General features: G+C 37.4%; 1 protein-coding gene across 1 annotated transcript in view; it reads right to left on the bottom strand.

The window, feature by feature from the left end:
* The window catches only part of LOC149084140 (very long chain fatty acid elongase AAEL008004-like), a 48,655-nt gene extending 31,673 nt beyond the window's left edge, over positions 1 to 16,982 (bottom strand). The window contains exon 1 of the mRNA XM_089234486.1: positions 16,422 to 16,982. Coding sequence (XP_089090612.1) covers positions 16,422 to 16,476 — 55 coding nt within the window. The 5' untranslated portion in view covers positions 16,477 to 16,982. The remainder of the gene's footprint in view (positions 1 to 16,421) is intronic.
* Between the last annotated feature and the right edge of the window lie 787 nt (positions 16,983 to 17,769).

Genomic DNA, 17,769 nt, shown 5'->3' with positions numbered 1-17,769 from the left:
AATAGCTATTTATGAAAATAGTCAAGAAAAAAGTTTGCCAACTGGAAGCAGTTTCAACGTTAGTGACACCGAAAGGGGCAATTAAGTTACTTTTACTCTCGATGGCAACGGAGAGTAACATTGATTGTGAATGTATTTCAACGTACCGGATAGAATTCCAACTTTTACTCGAGATGCCATTTGGATTGCGGTAGGTTAATTTTCTCACCGAATTTCTTTCAAGCCGAGTGCAACTCCGGCAATTTAATGCCGAGCGAGTTGTGCCGTAAGTGTGAATGTATTTAAGTCCTAATCAATGAACTGCTGCTGACCTGGCCAAGTTTGGTCACCAAGAAGAGTCAAAATTTGGTCATCTTCCTTTGTAGAACCAGAGTTGACGCAGATAACACCAAGATATTGATTGCTCACTTACACAGGAGCATTAGATTATGAAGTAATTGCGAACTGGTGCACGGGGTATGGGTAATTTTAGATTCCTAATCGAGTATGCTCCAAAAATTATACTTCCTTGAAAATTCATAAAAATTTGGTGAATTGGAAAAGTTGAATGCGGTTGGCGAAAAAGTTCTCACGGGAAAGTTAGAATTGTGCTAAAAAATTGGTACAAATTTTGCCAATAGATGGTGCGGAGAACGGAAGTGAAACCAGAACTACTTTTCTGAACCTTTCGTCAATATCTTCTGGGTCTAAAACGTTCCTAAAGCTTCCGCCGGAGATTCATGGCTGAGATAAATGGCATGGCCAATAATGTTAATGGAATGGAAACCTGATGTACCAGCAGCAGAAAGATTCAGAAATGAGCCGTTAATCGCACACCCTCAATTTTACATAACTTTGCATATTTCCGGTAATTTGTTCACATGCAGCGGCATCTATCGACAAAAATTTGAAGTTTTTCATACAAAAAAAATCTACGCAAGAACGTCGCGCAAATCATTCACATATAAAAATTCATAAAAATTGTAGAAATTGGTCATGATCACCCAGTATTGATACTCTAAAACGGTTGTACGCCAACATTTTTCTATTTTGAAAGCAAGCCCACCCTCTCCTCACGCCCATGGCCATCTAATAAGAATCAAGGCCCAGTGAAGAAATTGAATACTTTGTCAGCCCGGAAAGTACACATTTTAGGCGATCCCGTGCAATGCAGAAGGAACAGTTAAAGGGTGAATTCGTTGTTCCCTCTAGTTCAGAACCCGGGACACCACCCCGGACAAAGCGATGTTCTGGTATTAGGATTTCAATAAGGGACCCAGATCTCACCCAGAGGCCGTACCCAGGTGAGCAGACGCCTCTTCCATCACCAGGTTCGGAGAACAGCATGGCCACATCGGTCCCACAACCATGAGCGGTTCTGGAAAAGTTGATACTTTCTGGAGAAGCTAGCCGCTAAGTTAACAGCGATAACTTGCTTCTCTGCATTCGGACTACACATTACCAATAATCGGAAACATTTAAGGTAACCTTTTGAAACTCACGAGAAACGTTGAGGGCACTTAGGTGCTCACTGAAACTCGCCCCCTGAAAAGGTCTCAATGTTAGAACCCGATTTTCTACATTGGATGGATTAACAAAAAAAATAGTGTGGCATTCAGGGATTAGGATAATCCTAATACAAGTTTTCGAGAAGGGTGCTCAGCAATCTAAAGTTGAAACTACAACCCTTTTTCAATAGGATCGATACGTCAAGGACAAAAATATATCTTGAGCGCTAAAACCGCCGGATAAGAGGTCAGATTACAGATAAATTCCCACGATTGGATACTCACATTTTTGTACCCAGAATACCGCGACCCGAGTTCTCGGTAGCACCATCATTAAATTTCATTACAAAAACTTAGACTCCTATACGGAGGGCCCCATTTGACAAGAATGTTAGGAGAGTTCCTCGTATGTCGAAATAAGAAAATTATAAAGACGTTGATCAAGGGATGGTCAATTTCAACACGCTTACAACCTACATCGAGACTTCAAGGTCGTTTCTCACGCGAGTTCACGGACTTTCAAGGTTCGCCTTTAGGTTGCACGAGATACGGGGGGGCCCCCTCTCAAAATGCGTCATCTTCCAGATCACGTGATAAATGTTGGTTGGCAACTTTATTAGCTCGTTTTTAGACAAATTCTGACAGGTGAAGAGAACATTAATTGCAGAATCAGAATATCTCGCTGTATCAAAATTGCGGTACTCTCAACTGGAGCTTCCGCGTACATTCCTAATATTTCGATTTTCATACTCAACACATAAAACAAGGTGGCCGTGCTTTAAGACCAGAAAGGACCGACATTTCGCTCTACCTAGGACCAATATGGGCCAAAATTCTCTGTTGAAATGTAGATATTAATGTAGGTAAGCAATAGAATATAAAAGCTTGGAGTTTTCGAAATAAAATTCAATAATCAAATTTTATTTTTAACCACTTTGCTCCAGAGGCGCACACGTTACTTCAGTTTTTTTAATGATTATTTTTTCAAGTCAAGACTTAATTATTTAATTAGTTATCCTAAGTTTTTTTCCCAATTTATTTTTAAAAGGCTACTTTTACCTACAACTAGACAAATTAAAAATTTCTTAATGGTCAGTTTTGGCTCAGGTTCGAGGAAGTTGTTACCTACCCAAGTTTCCCGTTCCATAACTCAAAAACCTTTATAATTGCAATTGTATTCACAGAAAACGCACGATATTTGCATCTTCGTTACAATAGAAACATTTTCCGCATACATATTTTTTACGCATTATCTCTTATAAATATTAATGACATTAATTGAATTATTGCATTGCGGGACTTCACTCTTTCCTGGTACAGTAGCGATTGTTTTAGTTAGAAAAATTCTAATTTCTAAGCTTTTTTTCAGCAAACTTAGACACGAAGGAAATTTTTTTTGTATAAAAAACAAGTTATTGATCGAGAATTTCTCGGGAACACGTCTAATGTTTTGGAAAACGCACGTCGGCAAATAACATTCGCACGGAGTGATTTCGAATCACTTGATCAACATGCACTTCGTTTCGTTGCAAAACTATTTTAGGAAAATTTCTCTCGCTTTGAGAATATACACGTGTATATATTGAATGCAGAATACATTCCTTTTTCTTACCCCGAAAATACAAATATTTAACGACTTTATATAAACGTGCCAAACGCGTTTCATATAAACGACTCCCCGATGATTTTCACGTGAAATTTACGAGATATCTCGTCTTTCTAAAAAGCTCGTTTCATTGCGGAACCAGCTTTGCAAATTTCTGGGCTTATCTGTGCTAAAATACAAGCTTTCGTACTTACTTTGCACTTGAAAATCTGAATACAACCCGCATTAAAAAGATGACATTTTATAGGGGTTAGCGATTTCTGCTATACCGGTCGATGCGTTATGGAACGCTAAAAGTGGGCCCTAAAAACTCATGTTGGCCCAGGGGCGTACATGAATTGTGGGGACATTGGTTAATGGACAGGGTGAGGAACAAGAAATCGCAAAAAATTTCAAAGTACCGTATTTTAAACGTGTATAAGGGAACCCCCCATTTGGCCGAAAATTGTCGAAAAAAATGGGTCATGGGTAGTGTTATTCATATTAAAATTTAGAAAAAAGGTGGAAAATATAAGCCTAGAAAAAATTCAGGGGGTTCCTTATACACGTTAAAATATTGTATTTGAATTTAAAACGGTATTTAAAATTTAATTTTGAAGTGAAATTAGCGTGGGGAGGAGAAAGTCCCAAGCGAAATCCCTCCCTGCGTACACCTCTGGACGTGTTATGAAGTCACTTAGGTACAGGGCCTGAACTAGAGAGGGCAACTACTCCAGGTGACAAACATTAAGGCGGAAAATTTAACTTCAATTACCGAATTTCAGTGATGGAGGCGAAAAAAAAAACCAATTTGGAAGTTTACCCTCCATCACAAAAACCCAAGTTAGTTACAACACTGCTTTCGTAGCCCTGCACTGAACCAAAAACGTTGGAAATCGCACTGCGTAGACAGTGAAGCCGATCCGTCCCGTAGCACCGTTCATGTATAAAATCGCATTCAGATCCAATGACTAAACTTTCGAGGATTAGTCTCGGATATTACAAAAAGAAATAACTGATTATTACACGGGTTTACTCATAATCGTAGTTATATTCACAAGACAATTGTTTTTACTTCACTCATCTTTACACAAAAAAAGGAACTTGTATTACAAGTCACGCTCAGGTAAGTGCGAGGGCTCATTTAACATCTTGTCTGCATCTCCATGCTTCAAAAAGAAAAAGGCAACAGAGCATGGAACACATTTAGAGAAGTCTCGAAAAGCCATTTCCTCGTTCGATTCTCGTTAAGAAAAGCAAGAAATTCAGAGACGACCTTCGCGAAATGAACTAATAGTTTCAATAATGTTCGATGAACATCGTAATTCGATTTCTTTATTTACTTAGGAGATTCTTTGTTAAAGTGATTTCCATAAAAGGAAGCCAGATCGATAAACGTTATCGAAAACACTTATCGTTACCTTGAGACAGTCTGCAGTATTCCTTGAAGTCTGGGAGAGAAATAGATCCTTCCTTAAATGAAGGAAAAAAAAAAAGTACGCGGTGTCCCATAAATTCGTATATAATTTACATATTCATAAAAATTGAATGTATTTGAATACGGTTTGCGGCGAGGAAAGTTCTCACGATGGGAAATTTTTTTAGTACAGAAAATTTAGGTAAAATATTTCGATGGAGTACTGCCAGCACTATCTATGACAAGGTCGTGACGTCGCGGACGTCGAGTCATCTCACCTATAGCCATTGATATACTTCGGGTGACCATACGTTCCGTATTCCCCTACTTGAATTCTCTATTGAAGTTTGAAATTTTATATAATTAACTACAAATAATATCAATCTCGTATTAGTCTTGCTGAACGTTTTTTCCTGGAATTCATTTTGATCCACTGCAATTTGCAGCAATGCTCCATTTACCCCGCCATTGTGATCTTCCAAAATTTCAGGAATATTTGGCAACTTTGTTCACATTTGAAGTAAAGATGGCGCATGCGTCGGCCAGCACATTTTCGGCGGCACTGAACGATTCCTATGTTAAACTACGCTTACAACGTCGAGGGAAAACTTAACACCCTCGGATATACCATTTTTCGTCATTTTGATTCGGTTTTCCCCGACAGGGGAACTCTTTCCTTAAAGTAATGTCCCGTTTCTCCGATGAAGCTCGCGTTAATCCAAATATTAAAATCCAGGTTGAAGATTATTCGTATAATTTATAAACAGTCTCACGATTATAAATACAAAAATGTTTTTCCCCGTATAAAATAATTTTGAATTCCTTGCAGTTCCTGTATTCTTTGAATTTCCTTGCATCCTGTTGCGCTTTATTTCAAGACAACGGGTTTTTATGCAATAATTGTCAATTTACTAAAATTTACACTTTTAGTGAGAATAAGCGATGTCTCGTGGTTGTAATGATCCCAAAAATTTCCCGTACTTTTTCCGATACAATGCGCCGCGGTCCCCAAATTATATAATGAAATAACTTCACTTTTGCATTTGATTGGACACTTCCGAGTATTTTTTTTTTATTTCAAAAAAAAGTTCGAGAAATATCAACCTCGATTATAACGACAAAATTCCAAGGAATCTTCGACGTCGTTACAACCGAGTTATAGTTATATAATCTCAAAAGTAATCTATTTAAAAAGGGAATTCAGTTATTACGAAATATTTTCGTCGTAACGAGTTTAGATATTAAGTGGTCTTACGTATTCTGGTTATAGAGACCGCAAATTATATGGTAGTTTGAAGATATTTGGGTGCAAGAGTTCGTTTCTGACCATTAACGATGGGGATTTCTCTCTAGCAATACTCTGCGGTAAGTATTTCCAGGAATCTATAATGAATATTCGAGCCGATCGATTTGAAGGAATCGCGGAACAAAATGCTCCTCTGACTGAAATCGATAATCAACTATTGCCACAGCAGCCATTTCTACTCGCATTCGGGGATATATAGACTAGGACTTATGGTTTAAAGACTTGCATATTTCATGAGTCTTACCTGGAAAACCAGTTACTGAACATAAGGATGTGAACATAGTGCGTCCGCATTTCCGATTCTGGAAACTCGCGTCTCCGGTTGGTTAAAAATCAGAATTTCAACTTTTCAGCTTGAAAATTGAGGTTTAACTAACCGGAGACGATGCGGGTCTCCAGAATCGGAAATATGGATGCATTATGTTCACACCCTTATTGCTGGGATGCACAAGTCATTTTCATTAGTTGATCAGCTCCTGATGGAAAGCTCAAACAAGAGTGATTTGGAAGGATGAATGATTGGGTGGTGAAGATAGCAATCATCCCCTCCCGTATTATTGGTAGTTTGGAAAAAAAATTTACCGAGTTTTCCCGAAATCCAATTAATGTGTACATGCATTTAACCAGTTAAGCAGCAATTAGAAATCGCTAAACCTCCTCCCTCCAAATGCTATATCTATTTTAATGAAGTAGGCTTTCTTCCTATTTTCAGCAGGTGCAAACTAAGAGGTATAGGGAAAAGTTTTTCCATTGAGAAATCACTTTTACAAAATAACTGGGCGAGTAAATGCGAAAATAAAGGTTTTAAATGAAGGCGACACATCTCGTCAATGCCACTTAAAGAGTTAAAATCTTTGTTATCAGGTGGTAGCAGAGTCTTGTGACCGATTTTTTTAGCTACTCGAGTCTAATTTATGAAATCGAAAATTCTTATTGGCCTCGAGCCCCAACTGTTGGAGCCATTGGCTAAATCCTGTGGAGAAAAGGCAATGAAACAATTAGTGATCATATCACCCATCTAATTCGTTAATCGCGGTGGGGAATTCATGATTGTATGGAGGCAATGCTTTTCATGAAAACAGGAATTATTCCGTGAATGAATCTGAATCGCGTGTTAGACAAAAATTTGCTCTTGTAACCTACTTTGCTTTTTCAACGATCAGAAGGTTGCCGAAACTACTTAAGAAATTTCCTCCTGGAATTCCGAGTCCGGATAGACCTTGATATAGAACCATAACTTTCTGAAGAGATGTAATCTCATGCATTTTAGAATCTACTCAAGCGTTAAATGGTGATGGCCTCAGCATTAATTGGATAGTTACATTATACGCTATGTACCAAAAGCTTATGAAAACTATTGCATAAGCAAATTCGAAACTTGGAGGTTTGAAGGAGGTCTTCCCTCACGTTTACAAATGGCGTTAGACGGAATAAGGAACAAGATAATCTTATTTATTAGACGGCAAAAGCGACGTAGCGTTCTGTGGAAGAGATTAACAAAATTTTGAGATTGAAGTTGAAAACATGCAATAGCTTACTTTGCAATGGTTTTGAATCATTGCAGAAGGGTAATTTAGCCAGAAAGACGCCTTACCGTCCAAAAATTACGTTCTAGAAGACTATACTAACTTCAACCCGATCATGGGCTGATAAAAGAATGACATCTATTCCCGTGATGTTTTTGTGAAACTTCTCGGGCCTCTGGTTTGAATATATCGCCAGTTAAGGCTTCAAGAAGAATTAAAAACGAGTTTTATGGTTCATATGGAAAATTGTCCCTAAACTAAAGCTCTCAAAGCACCATATTCAAACACAAAACGCAGAACAGACTCAAAACCACGAAGTTTCCGGGGAGAAATGAACGTAAATGACGAAAAGTAATGATTTAGATCTGTCGATGCATGTACAAAATATTTTCACCATCTGAGGGAAAGCTACGCTCATATTTCAGCAGACATCAGGGTGGAGGTTTTGCGATGGTATGAGCGACTTCCACATTCAATGGACACGCATCTTTAGCAATCCTAGATAAGAGACGGGATGCACTTTTTTTTCAGCAGGACAATGCTCCCATGCTTATCTTTAACGTTGCGAAAACCTATTTCAAAATGAAAAAAATGTGACTACTGGACTGGCCACCGACGAGTCCTGATCTCAGCAATATACTGATTAAGTTTCTCCAACGAGTGACAGTTCAGCTCGACGAACAGCTTTACCATGGAAACTGAATTCGGACCCAGAACTCCTACAAAGCTTTGTTCTTTCAAATGGAAGATCCTTGTTTGATGCCGTTCAAAATGGGAAAATGACCAGTTTTTGATTAATACGCGTTTGTCAAATTATGCCTTTATTTCATAAAATTTTGGGACACGTAATTTTAACAAATTAACGACTATAAATACAATTTTATGAAAATATATTGAAAAAATGCCTTTCCTTTACTATGAAAAAACTTCGTGGTTTCACCGAGTGCTACAAAAGTTAGAAAAACAAAATTCCATAAAATTTTGGGACAGTATATTACCCGAAAACGGAAGCTTCCCTCCACGAGACATTGAGAAATTAATCAAATGGGTAATTCTATATAGCCATCTTCCTGGCCTTGGTTAGCTGAAGTCTTTCCTACGTGACACTTTAATCAACAAACCAACGTTTGGCCGATGATCAGATCGGCTGTAAACGAATGTTCACCAATACATGCGCCGATTTGAAATTGCAAAGAGGACATTAGTTTCTCCAATGACAATTCTCAACGTCGAACCTCGATATCGATTTTTCAAACCACCTCAACACGTCTAATCGAATACAGATGATTACCACCGCGTTACGAAAAATGACTTTTCGCGTAAAAAATTATTCGTTAGACCTTAAAAAAAGGCACATTTCATTCTGTTGGTATTTCACATTCCGTTCACCGTGAAGGCAAAGAAGATTCTGGAAGTAAAAAAAGGCGAAGGAAGAAAACTTGTTTGCGGGCCAAGTTCATGAAACAAAGTGGGTTAAAAGTTTTTCTTCATTCATACTAATATGCTACATAAAAAAATATTGTCGGAAGGGAGGAGGTTAAGGGCAAGAATCGAAGGATGGTCCACTTTCGCCACAACCACCATCAGGGAAATACAGCCTTGATATAACGGGGAAAATGCTCATCGACGACACCCCGGGTTAAGGTTAATTCGACCTTAGAATATTTGAACGCGAATCTTGACCTCATACCGACAAAGTTTGGATCAGTGATATTTGGTGCTCCGTTTACAAGACACCGATGCTGAATCAAAATAGTCCAGCCTATTGCATATAGCTGGGTTCACACAATTCAATAGTACTATATTCACACAAACCACCCATGGGCAGCAGCTATCATGAGCCTCAAATGAGCACATTGAGTGCCGATTTGGCAAACTTTCTTGAATTAAGTTGCAAGGAGAGAAAAATTTGGGTGGTACCTATCATGGGACCTTAAGGACCCCCAGTCATGTATCCACTTTCATATACAATCCAAAAAAAATGTGCAAGTTCAGGCAAGAAAATCAGGTTATACGATTAGTTTGGGAATCCTACTACTAAACCATACATGTACCTCGTCTACATTCCCCTGCGGAACCTCTAACGAATTTGTACATATTGGAATGTGCGTGTAGTGAAACCTGACGAAGTTTGTTTCTGTGTAATGCTTGTGTATTGCTACCATCTGCCACCAGTTTTTCTAACTATGAATCAAGTGTAATGATTGAATAATTGTATCGTTGTAGGCCTGTTGCTCTGTAGCGAAACTTTTCAATGAGGAGATCGGCTCTTATTTGCGACTCGGAAGTTTGGGAGTCCTAGTAGACTCCTCGGACGATATGCATTCCAGTGAGATTTAAAGCAGCATACAATTATGTATGAACAAAAGTGCAAGACCACACAATAAAATCGGGGATTGCACTGGTGTCGAACCTAAAAAAGACCCCTTCTCAAGTCCGCTGTTCATTCAGATACAACTTCAGAAACGATGTGCGAGGTCAGGCATACCGAAAATAATCAGTTTATACACGAACTTCGGGGACCCCCTTTGACGATACACATACAAATACGGGATTCAAAGATTTAAAAGTATGAATATATACATATGAAAAGTGCGGGACTACAAAAAAATAAATTGAGGGGCCCTGGCTTGTGACCTAATGGCCTCCCGAGAGAATAGTTCATTCATGTACGACTTCAAAAAGCATGCGCAATGTCACGCACATGCGAAAATAATCAAGTTGCACAAAGATTTCGGGATAGTTCTATTTTAAGGTGCTCAGAAGTCCCATTAACAATATGCATTCAATTAACAGGTTTATACACAAAAACGTATGTGTATCGATATGTACCAATCAAACCTTACAGCGGAAATCCCGAGATATCTCGTCCAACTGTATCCGCTTTATTTCGGCTACTTAAAAATATCTGGTTCTTAACACTATTTCCAATGTGGCAGTTATAATGCGAATCTGGAAAATTTCAAACTTGCTTAAAAAGGGATAACAAATTTATCAATCTGCAGTGTTCGACAGAAAAGTTGATCGCGAATACGAAGCCAAGCTGTAATCGTGAGCAGTAGGAATCTTGCAATACAGCAGCAAGTGAAGACATCAAGTACGGATTAAGTGGAGATTCCTAGAACCCTTCCTGTTAGAGAAACACTAAAAATTAAAAATCACCCTCGATTCCGTGCTAGTCTAAGCTTGTTTTACGAACTTAGTTGTCTGTGCCTTTTTGTAATTAAACACAATTCAGCGCGATTAAGCGCGATCATTTCCCTTCCTAAAGACCGCTACTCATTTTCATACGAATGCCTGTACAGGTATACGATAGAGCTTGGAACACCAGTCCGACTTTAACCGCCATCTTTGAGGGAAGTGTTGCGTCAGTATTATATTTATTGCTAATCGCTGTTCTTATCCCGCTTCTAACGATTAGACGTTAATTGGAGCGGCAAAACCAATTTTTTGTTCAAAGATAGAAGAGAATGAGTCCGCTCTCCGTTATAGGCGCATCAGGTACACCTGTGCAGGCAAACTTCAATGTGTGTGGGGACTCCCCATTAGGTATACCTGCACACTTTATTTGAAGATATTGGCTTCTTCATTCGACGTATCTACAGGTGTATCGGTACGGTATGAATGCATCTAACTACTTGGTGTGGTGAAATATAATTATTCTTTCTTGACACTTGGGGTATGTCCTGTACAGATATACCTGCACAGCCAAATTCAACGTGTAGCACAGGTGGAAAGGGAGGGGCGATCCATTCCCATTCAGTAAAAATATTCGCATAGGCGGAAGGGTGCAGATGAACATTCGCCACCCCCCTACGTTCATTATATGCACCATCGGCGATTAGCTTCCCTTTGAGGAGCCGATATCCACTTATGGTCTGTAGTGGGCAATGTGGTGCTACAAAGTCTGAAATCGGCCAGTTCGTTATGTCAATGTCCGAAATTCAGGCTTTGGCCAGCCAGTTCGTGATGTGGCTGGAGGTACCTGGCCAAAAGAAAAGGCATGATCCGGGGGTCATCGCCAAGTTAGCGTATTTTGTGATTATTATGGACAATTATCCTAGGGTGAAGTGTGATGCCACTCCGCTATTCATATGAAGTTTCTTCAATAGCTCAGCTGGGTGCAAGTGAGAATGTGGGCTCCATTCCCCGCAAAAGGCAGTTTAATTCTTTCCTCGATTCAACCAGCTATTAAAAACCTTCATATATTTTTGTAATTATGGTTAACTATGGCACCTAAACGAACTTAACTAAAGCACCTAACGATTAAAAGGAATAGAGGGACATCAATATCTTTGGCCGAAAGTGACGGGATAGATATTGGTATTATTGGGATCTCCACTTTCCGAGATTCTGGAGTTCGGGACATAGCGACCGGGACTGTTCGATAGGCAGTTGGACTAGGTGAATAGCTCGTGATCAATGGAACAACCTGTTCGTGAATAGGTAAAGCTTTGAAAAATGGCATTGTCCGGGGCTAGAAACATGTTGGCTCGGAAAAATCAAGTTGCGACTGTAGTAATCGACCAGTCGGTTGTATAAAGCACACGAACACCTTTCAAAATATACAGCGACAAAAAGTATTGGAAACTGAGTAGAAATAAAAAAAGAAAAAAAAAAATGAACCCTAGTCGTAATACTAGAATTATCCTTGAATTATATAGTATGCGTGTGGCTGTGAAGGACCCGTGAAAGGATTTTCGGTCGAACAGTTCAAAAAAGGTCCGTTTCTACCAGCTTTTTACGTGTATTAGTAACCAAAAGGAGATGGAGGAAGAGAAAAAGATAAACATAAGTAGCGTGACTTGTACCTAGATACTCAGCGACCGGTATTCATTGTAATGGACATTTCTCACGGAAAGTTGTTGAAAACACACCGTAAATATATTTTTTCCCTCTTAGATCGATAGCGGTTTGATGTTATGGTACAGTGATAGCTCATACGGAATAACTAAAATTCTTTGGTTCAACGCGAGAAGATTTCTGGAAAAACGTTTCACGTATCGATTGAATCTTTGGATTCATATGCAGACCAGCGTTTCTCAACCTATGAAGGACGGTAGCAAAAATCACAGTAAACTAAAAAATGCATTTATGGAAATAAAAACATTCCATCATTGCTGGGGTCCACTTTCATTGGACGGAGTGGATGGATTGAGAGTAACAACGTGCCACCGAATTCATGGTGTTGACATAGTATTTAAATCTGTTATACTTTTGAAACAAAGCGCAACTTAGGTCTAGCGCCTTGGGTAAGGAGTTGTGACGAATTTTTAAGTGCTGCCATATTTTTCCGAACTAAGCAATGATAGATCAACAGACCTACAACGGTAAAAAAAATACAGTCAATAACCTCGTTAATAAGTCTCTTGGGAGACCAAAAATATGACCTCGTAAGCGGAATGACTCGTTAAACGGAGTTTGCCCTGACCGCGCTGATTCCCGTCTTCCTATATATATTGATACATTCACAAAGAAAGTTATTCAAACGAGTTCAGCCATGAAAATTGATTACTCGAGTTTTTCCTTAACGTTTACTTGGCCACATAATTACATATTTGAATAATACGTAAATACAAAATATTCTTTTTCTTCCGAAAATTTTTCCTCATGTTTATGAAAACCAAAGTATGGTCCTGTAGGTCAGTTCAATTCTTTTGGAACATCATAAATGGAAAATTATTTTTTTTACGAGTCCGCAAATTATTTTTACTTTTCACTGAAAAAGCCTGAGGAGAGTTTCGTTTGTGTGGAATTGGAAGCAATCTTTCTCCAAAAGATAGAAATTCGAAAAATCTGCTTTTCAGGCCAGATACAAATTTTCTTAATAGGTTGATTTTTCACATTCCTTCACTATAATGCTTTGTCATTCAAAAAGGGAACTTTATTCTTATACAGTAGGGTGTCCTCCAAATTTAAACTCCTTTTTCAGCAAAAGCTGACCAAAAACCACAAATCCCAAGAAAAAAAGTAATTCCATCTGAACCATCTAAAATAAGAAATAACCCAATGTTGAAAGGATCTCAAGCTTGCAGTGGAGGTGAGGGGAAATGTAGGCTTAAGTAAGTTCTTGAAATACTTTGCGATAAGAGTGAACGTTGTGAACTTATCCTGCATACTGTACTAAGAATTTCCGATTTGAATGGTAATTTTCGAAAGAGTGCTTTCACAAAAAGTGACTCCTTAAGCGGAGTGAAGTGTCGCATTAAGGAGTATAACATTAAAACCCCGTAAAGGACAATTAGGATTTCTAAAAAGTGATCAGGTAAGTAGAGTTACACGTTATCCTTGTAATACTAACGAGGAAATCAACTCGCATTGGCACATTAAAGTTGATTAATAAAGTTTGATTATGTGTGTTGTCACTAAAAAGGTTTACCATATTACAGTGTGGCGATAGACATTGATTTTATTAGAGATGTAAAAAGTATCGTTGTAACGTTTTCCCAAACTTCAAAAAATTTCATCACGCAGCGATTTATCGCAATAAAGAATTGCGATTCACTAGCTAAGGAAAGATTTCGAAAAATAGTTTATATAAAAAAGGATTCAGCATTATATCGAGTGTCGTTGTAGCGGGGGCTTCACTGTAGTTTGCTACGCGTTCTGACATAGTATAAAATAGACGAGTCTGCATGGAAATTCAAAGATTTTCCAGGTATTTCTAATAGATTTAGACACCGAATGAAATCAACCCCGATCGGAATTGGCTATTATATCGCAATCGAACCCTTCAAATCCATTTAAAACGACTGGAGCAGGTGTAACATGGATAATTCGAGTTTCAAGATAGATCAAAATTAGTTACATTGACGATTTTTCATCAAATCTTTACGTGGTTGATTATCTGTACCCTAATTTCTAGCATAATTCATAGAAAAAATTTCGTTCATCAGTAATAAGATTTAAGATATCGAATTTGATTTTCCGGCAAAAGACGTACTAATCCAAAGTTTTTTCCTCCATATATTTAAAATTTTTTTCGTAATATCTTGTATATATTCTAACCTCTTAAAGCCGCAGACAATAAGCAGCGGTTTATAATCCGCAAATTCCGATCTTTCGCATATATTCCGTGGATACGTTCGTTATAACAACCCACGGAAAACGGACGTTATGTTAGGAAGTCATTATAACGAAAGTTCAAATTAACTGCAAAATATAATTATTTGGATATAAAAACTATTCATTGTAAAACTAACTTAGTTTCAAAATAGCAATATGTTAGAAAAAACTGAAATTTTAAATACTTCAGTTTCACATATCACTAATAATTCAAATTTTGACTACGTGTTAAAAGTAATCGCAAAGTATAAAACAGTTTCAAATCAAAATGCACCAGGTTAAAAAAAAAATGTAAAAATTGTAATTCATTGCATACACGCACATATTATACCGAATTCTCCTTTATCAAATGTCAAGGTCAAACACAATGTTGACAAACGAGAACACGGATTTCGTATATTTCTTTTCAGAGAAAATATGGAGCATAGCTGCATTCGGACGTTGTATTGAATTGAACGGCCTCTGTTGGTAGTTGCATTGGATAAAATACCAACAATCGTTATAATGGAATGATCGCAATAAATCTAGGTCGTTATAACGGGAGTAGAATGTATTTAAATATAGTGATTGGGAGCAGAATAAATCTACAGAACATAGATAGAAAAATAGTCAACCCATAATACTTTAGGAGCCTTTAGAGAGACAAATCAGTGTTCCGATCGCTTGCCTACTATAAAGGGATGGATGCGGCCCAACGTGCAAAACTAACCTAAAAATTGATAACTGTTCTAGTAAATTGTTTTTTTTTTTGCCATTAGGAGTAAGTTTTAAATTTTTCCGAATCGGAATGGTAGGTTTAAAACTTTAAAATTTCAAACGAGAGCTCATTGAAGCAACAAGGTATAACCTAAAAAATCAAGGTTCGAAATTTTAAAAACAGCCCTTTCCTGCAACGACGTACGAAATTTCGGATGGAATTTCGAAAAAGGCTACCATAAACTGGAAGGGAATCAAATTTGATGTCCAAACCTTGAAACTTAGTTACTCGGAAAAACAGCAGCTTTATGGCAACAATAAGAAATTTTGCCATTTGAAAAAATTTAGCGCGAGTTCTTTTGGAATAAATTGGTGGGGGATGAAAAAAAAAAATCTTGTTTAACATAAAAACACAAAGTAGCTTTTAGAAAATAGAAAAACGCAATAAAAAATTACATTTTAAAAATTAATAAAAAATCAGAAATTACGTGGTATTTGCTAAATATTGGCATATTTTCAGTAATACGCTATTTATAACAAAACTTCAAAATTTGCTCAGACACAAATTCCAAAAATTCAGAAAGATTGTAAATTTGAGTTTAAAATTTTGGTAAACTTTTTCATAAATGACGTACGAAATTTTTGATCGGAATTTCAAGAGCGCCATAAACTGGGGACGGGAAATCAAATTTAGGGCTTCAAAACTAGATTTTTGCCCGAAACGGTGCTCGTAACTCGAAAATAATCAACATAAGGGGTAATAGAGTACTGATATACGGCCATCATTGACGTCCCAGAAAATTTAGCGCGAATTTTTGAATATTCTATAAAAATCTTGGGATATCGGTTTTAAAACTAGAAAGTGTTCAGTAAAAATTACATTAAAAAGAAATTGGAAATCACTCACCGTACTTGATAGTAATTTGAGTGGGGTGCATTTCCGATATAAATTATAAACTTTAAAATTTACTAGCATGCACCAGGAGTTAAATTACGAACAAAAATTGTTTTTGGCGTCACTCCTTTCCAAAAATTTAAGGCGTAATTTTGTAATAAGAGTTTTTAATGAAAAAAAAAACAAAATTACCTAAAACTTTGAGTGGTTTTACTCCTCAACGAATTCGGAACAGTAAAATTCAATTTTGACGAGTGAATCACTCATCTAGATGCGTATTTAGCGAACACTTGCAATGCACCGTTAAAAAAACTCCCCAATATTTAGAAATTCACAAAAAATTAAAAATTACCTGAATTAGAAAAATTTCTAGCAAATGCAAATATCGGAAATTCACTGAAAAAAACCCCAAAAAATTTAAAGTTTTCAAAAAATATCACTCACCTCCATTTTCCATCAAATTCGTGTACCGATTGTGTAATTCCGACAAGAGATCCATCACAAAAAAAAAATAAATTACTAAAAAAATTTAAAAATTCTAAAAAAAGGGGTATAAAATTTTAAAAAATTTCAGTGGCCCAAATTCCAATCGCACGTTTTTCAAATGATATATAGGTAAAGGCTACTATAAAAAGGAGGCCTGACTGCCCGGAAACGGACAAAGAGAATGATGTGAGCCCTTCCTCGTCTTCTTCACGACTTGCCACGAAACTCTCCGCCGATGCGCGACCTGCATTTAAATAGAAGGCCAGCCTCGCGGCTCTACCTTTTTTTTTTTTACTAGGCCTTATTATTATTATTATTTTTTTACTGGTTGTAATAAGGCCCTGACGTCATGATGTAGAAGACGCCAAACATAGCGGAGCAAGGTTACCACAGCTGTAGGTTATGTCCATATTGTAAGTTGGAATCGGTATCATCATTATGGAGGGCTGGATGAAATCGATAATTTTTTTTTTTTTTTTTGCGCCGCGAAATTTGAAAAGAAATTTTAGCATTTTTTTCCCCCTTTTTTCTGTATTTCGAGATTATTAGGTAATTAACGAGGGGATTTTTTCCCCCTTTCTTTCTAACCAGGATTTTCGTTGTTTTTTTCCTCACGTTTGGAGCAACAAGCTGCAATAGTTTTGTTGAAATGCGCTTAGTGATTTTTACTGAATTTCTGTATAATAAATATTTTAATTACTTGATTCCCCCCTAAATGGGTGCCCGTGAGATCGGTCGGGGTGCTGAGAAATATTTTAAGGATGGAATTGGATTGAAAATGAAATTATACGTGTCGTGATGTAAACCTTTTACCGGTGTGTAAGGGTATTTCCGATTCCGTAAGTCGGCGCCGTTGCTGCTTGGTTGAAAACCTGAATTTTTTGTGTTTTTAATCAATCCGTAACGGCGCTGACTCGCAGAAACGAAAGCCAACGTGTGCTTTGTTCGTACCCTGACATATTAACCCTTCAACCGGCGTAACAGAAGTCACTAAACCCTCTATAAAATGCCCCCTATGCATTTAGTAAAGTAGGTTTTCTTCCGATTTTAAGTAGCATAGAGGTATAGGGAAAAATGTTTCATTGTGAAAAATCAAAGTTAGATATATTATGCTACCCAAATTATTACGTATGCGTAACGTGTGTTAGGCCGGCATAACACTACAAAAGCTTTGTAAAAGCTCTTTGATAGAACTTGATAAATGCAACAAGTAAGCATACTGGTTAAATTCGAGCGAATGTAAGCAATAGGCTTATTGACTGTTTTGTAAAAGATTTTTTATCAAACTTTTATAGTGTGGTTCCGG

Source organism: Pholcus phalangioides, unplaced genomic scaffold (assembly GCF_987345545.1).
Source record: "Pholcus phalangioides strain wild (caught in Gottingen) unplaced genomic scaffold, Ppha-v1.0 ptg000008l_1, whole genome shotgun sequence".
NCBI lineage: Eukaryota > Metazoa > Arthropoda > Arachnida > Araneae > Pholcidae > Pholcus > Pholcus phalangioides.
This window is presented reverse-complemented; position numbering and strand designations above follow the sequence as displayed.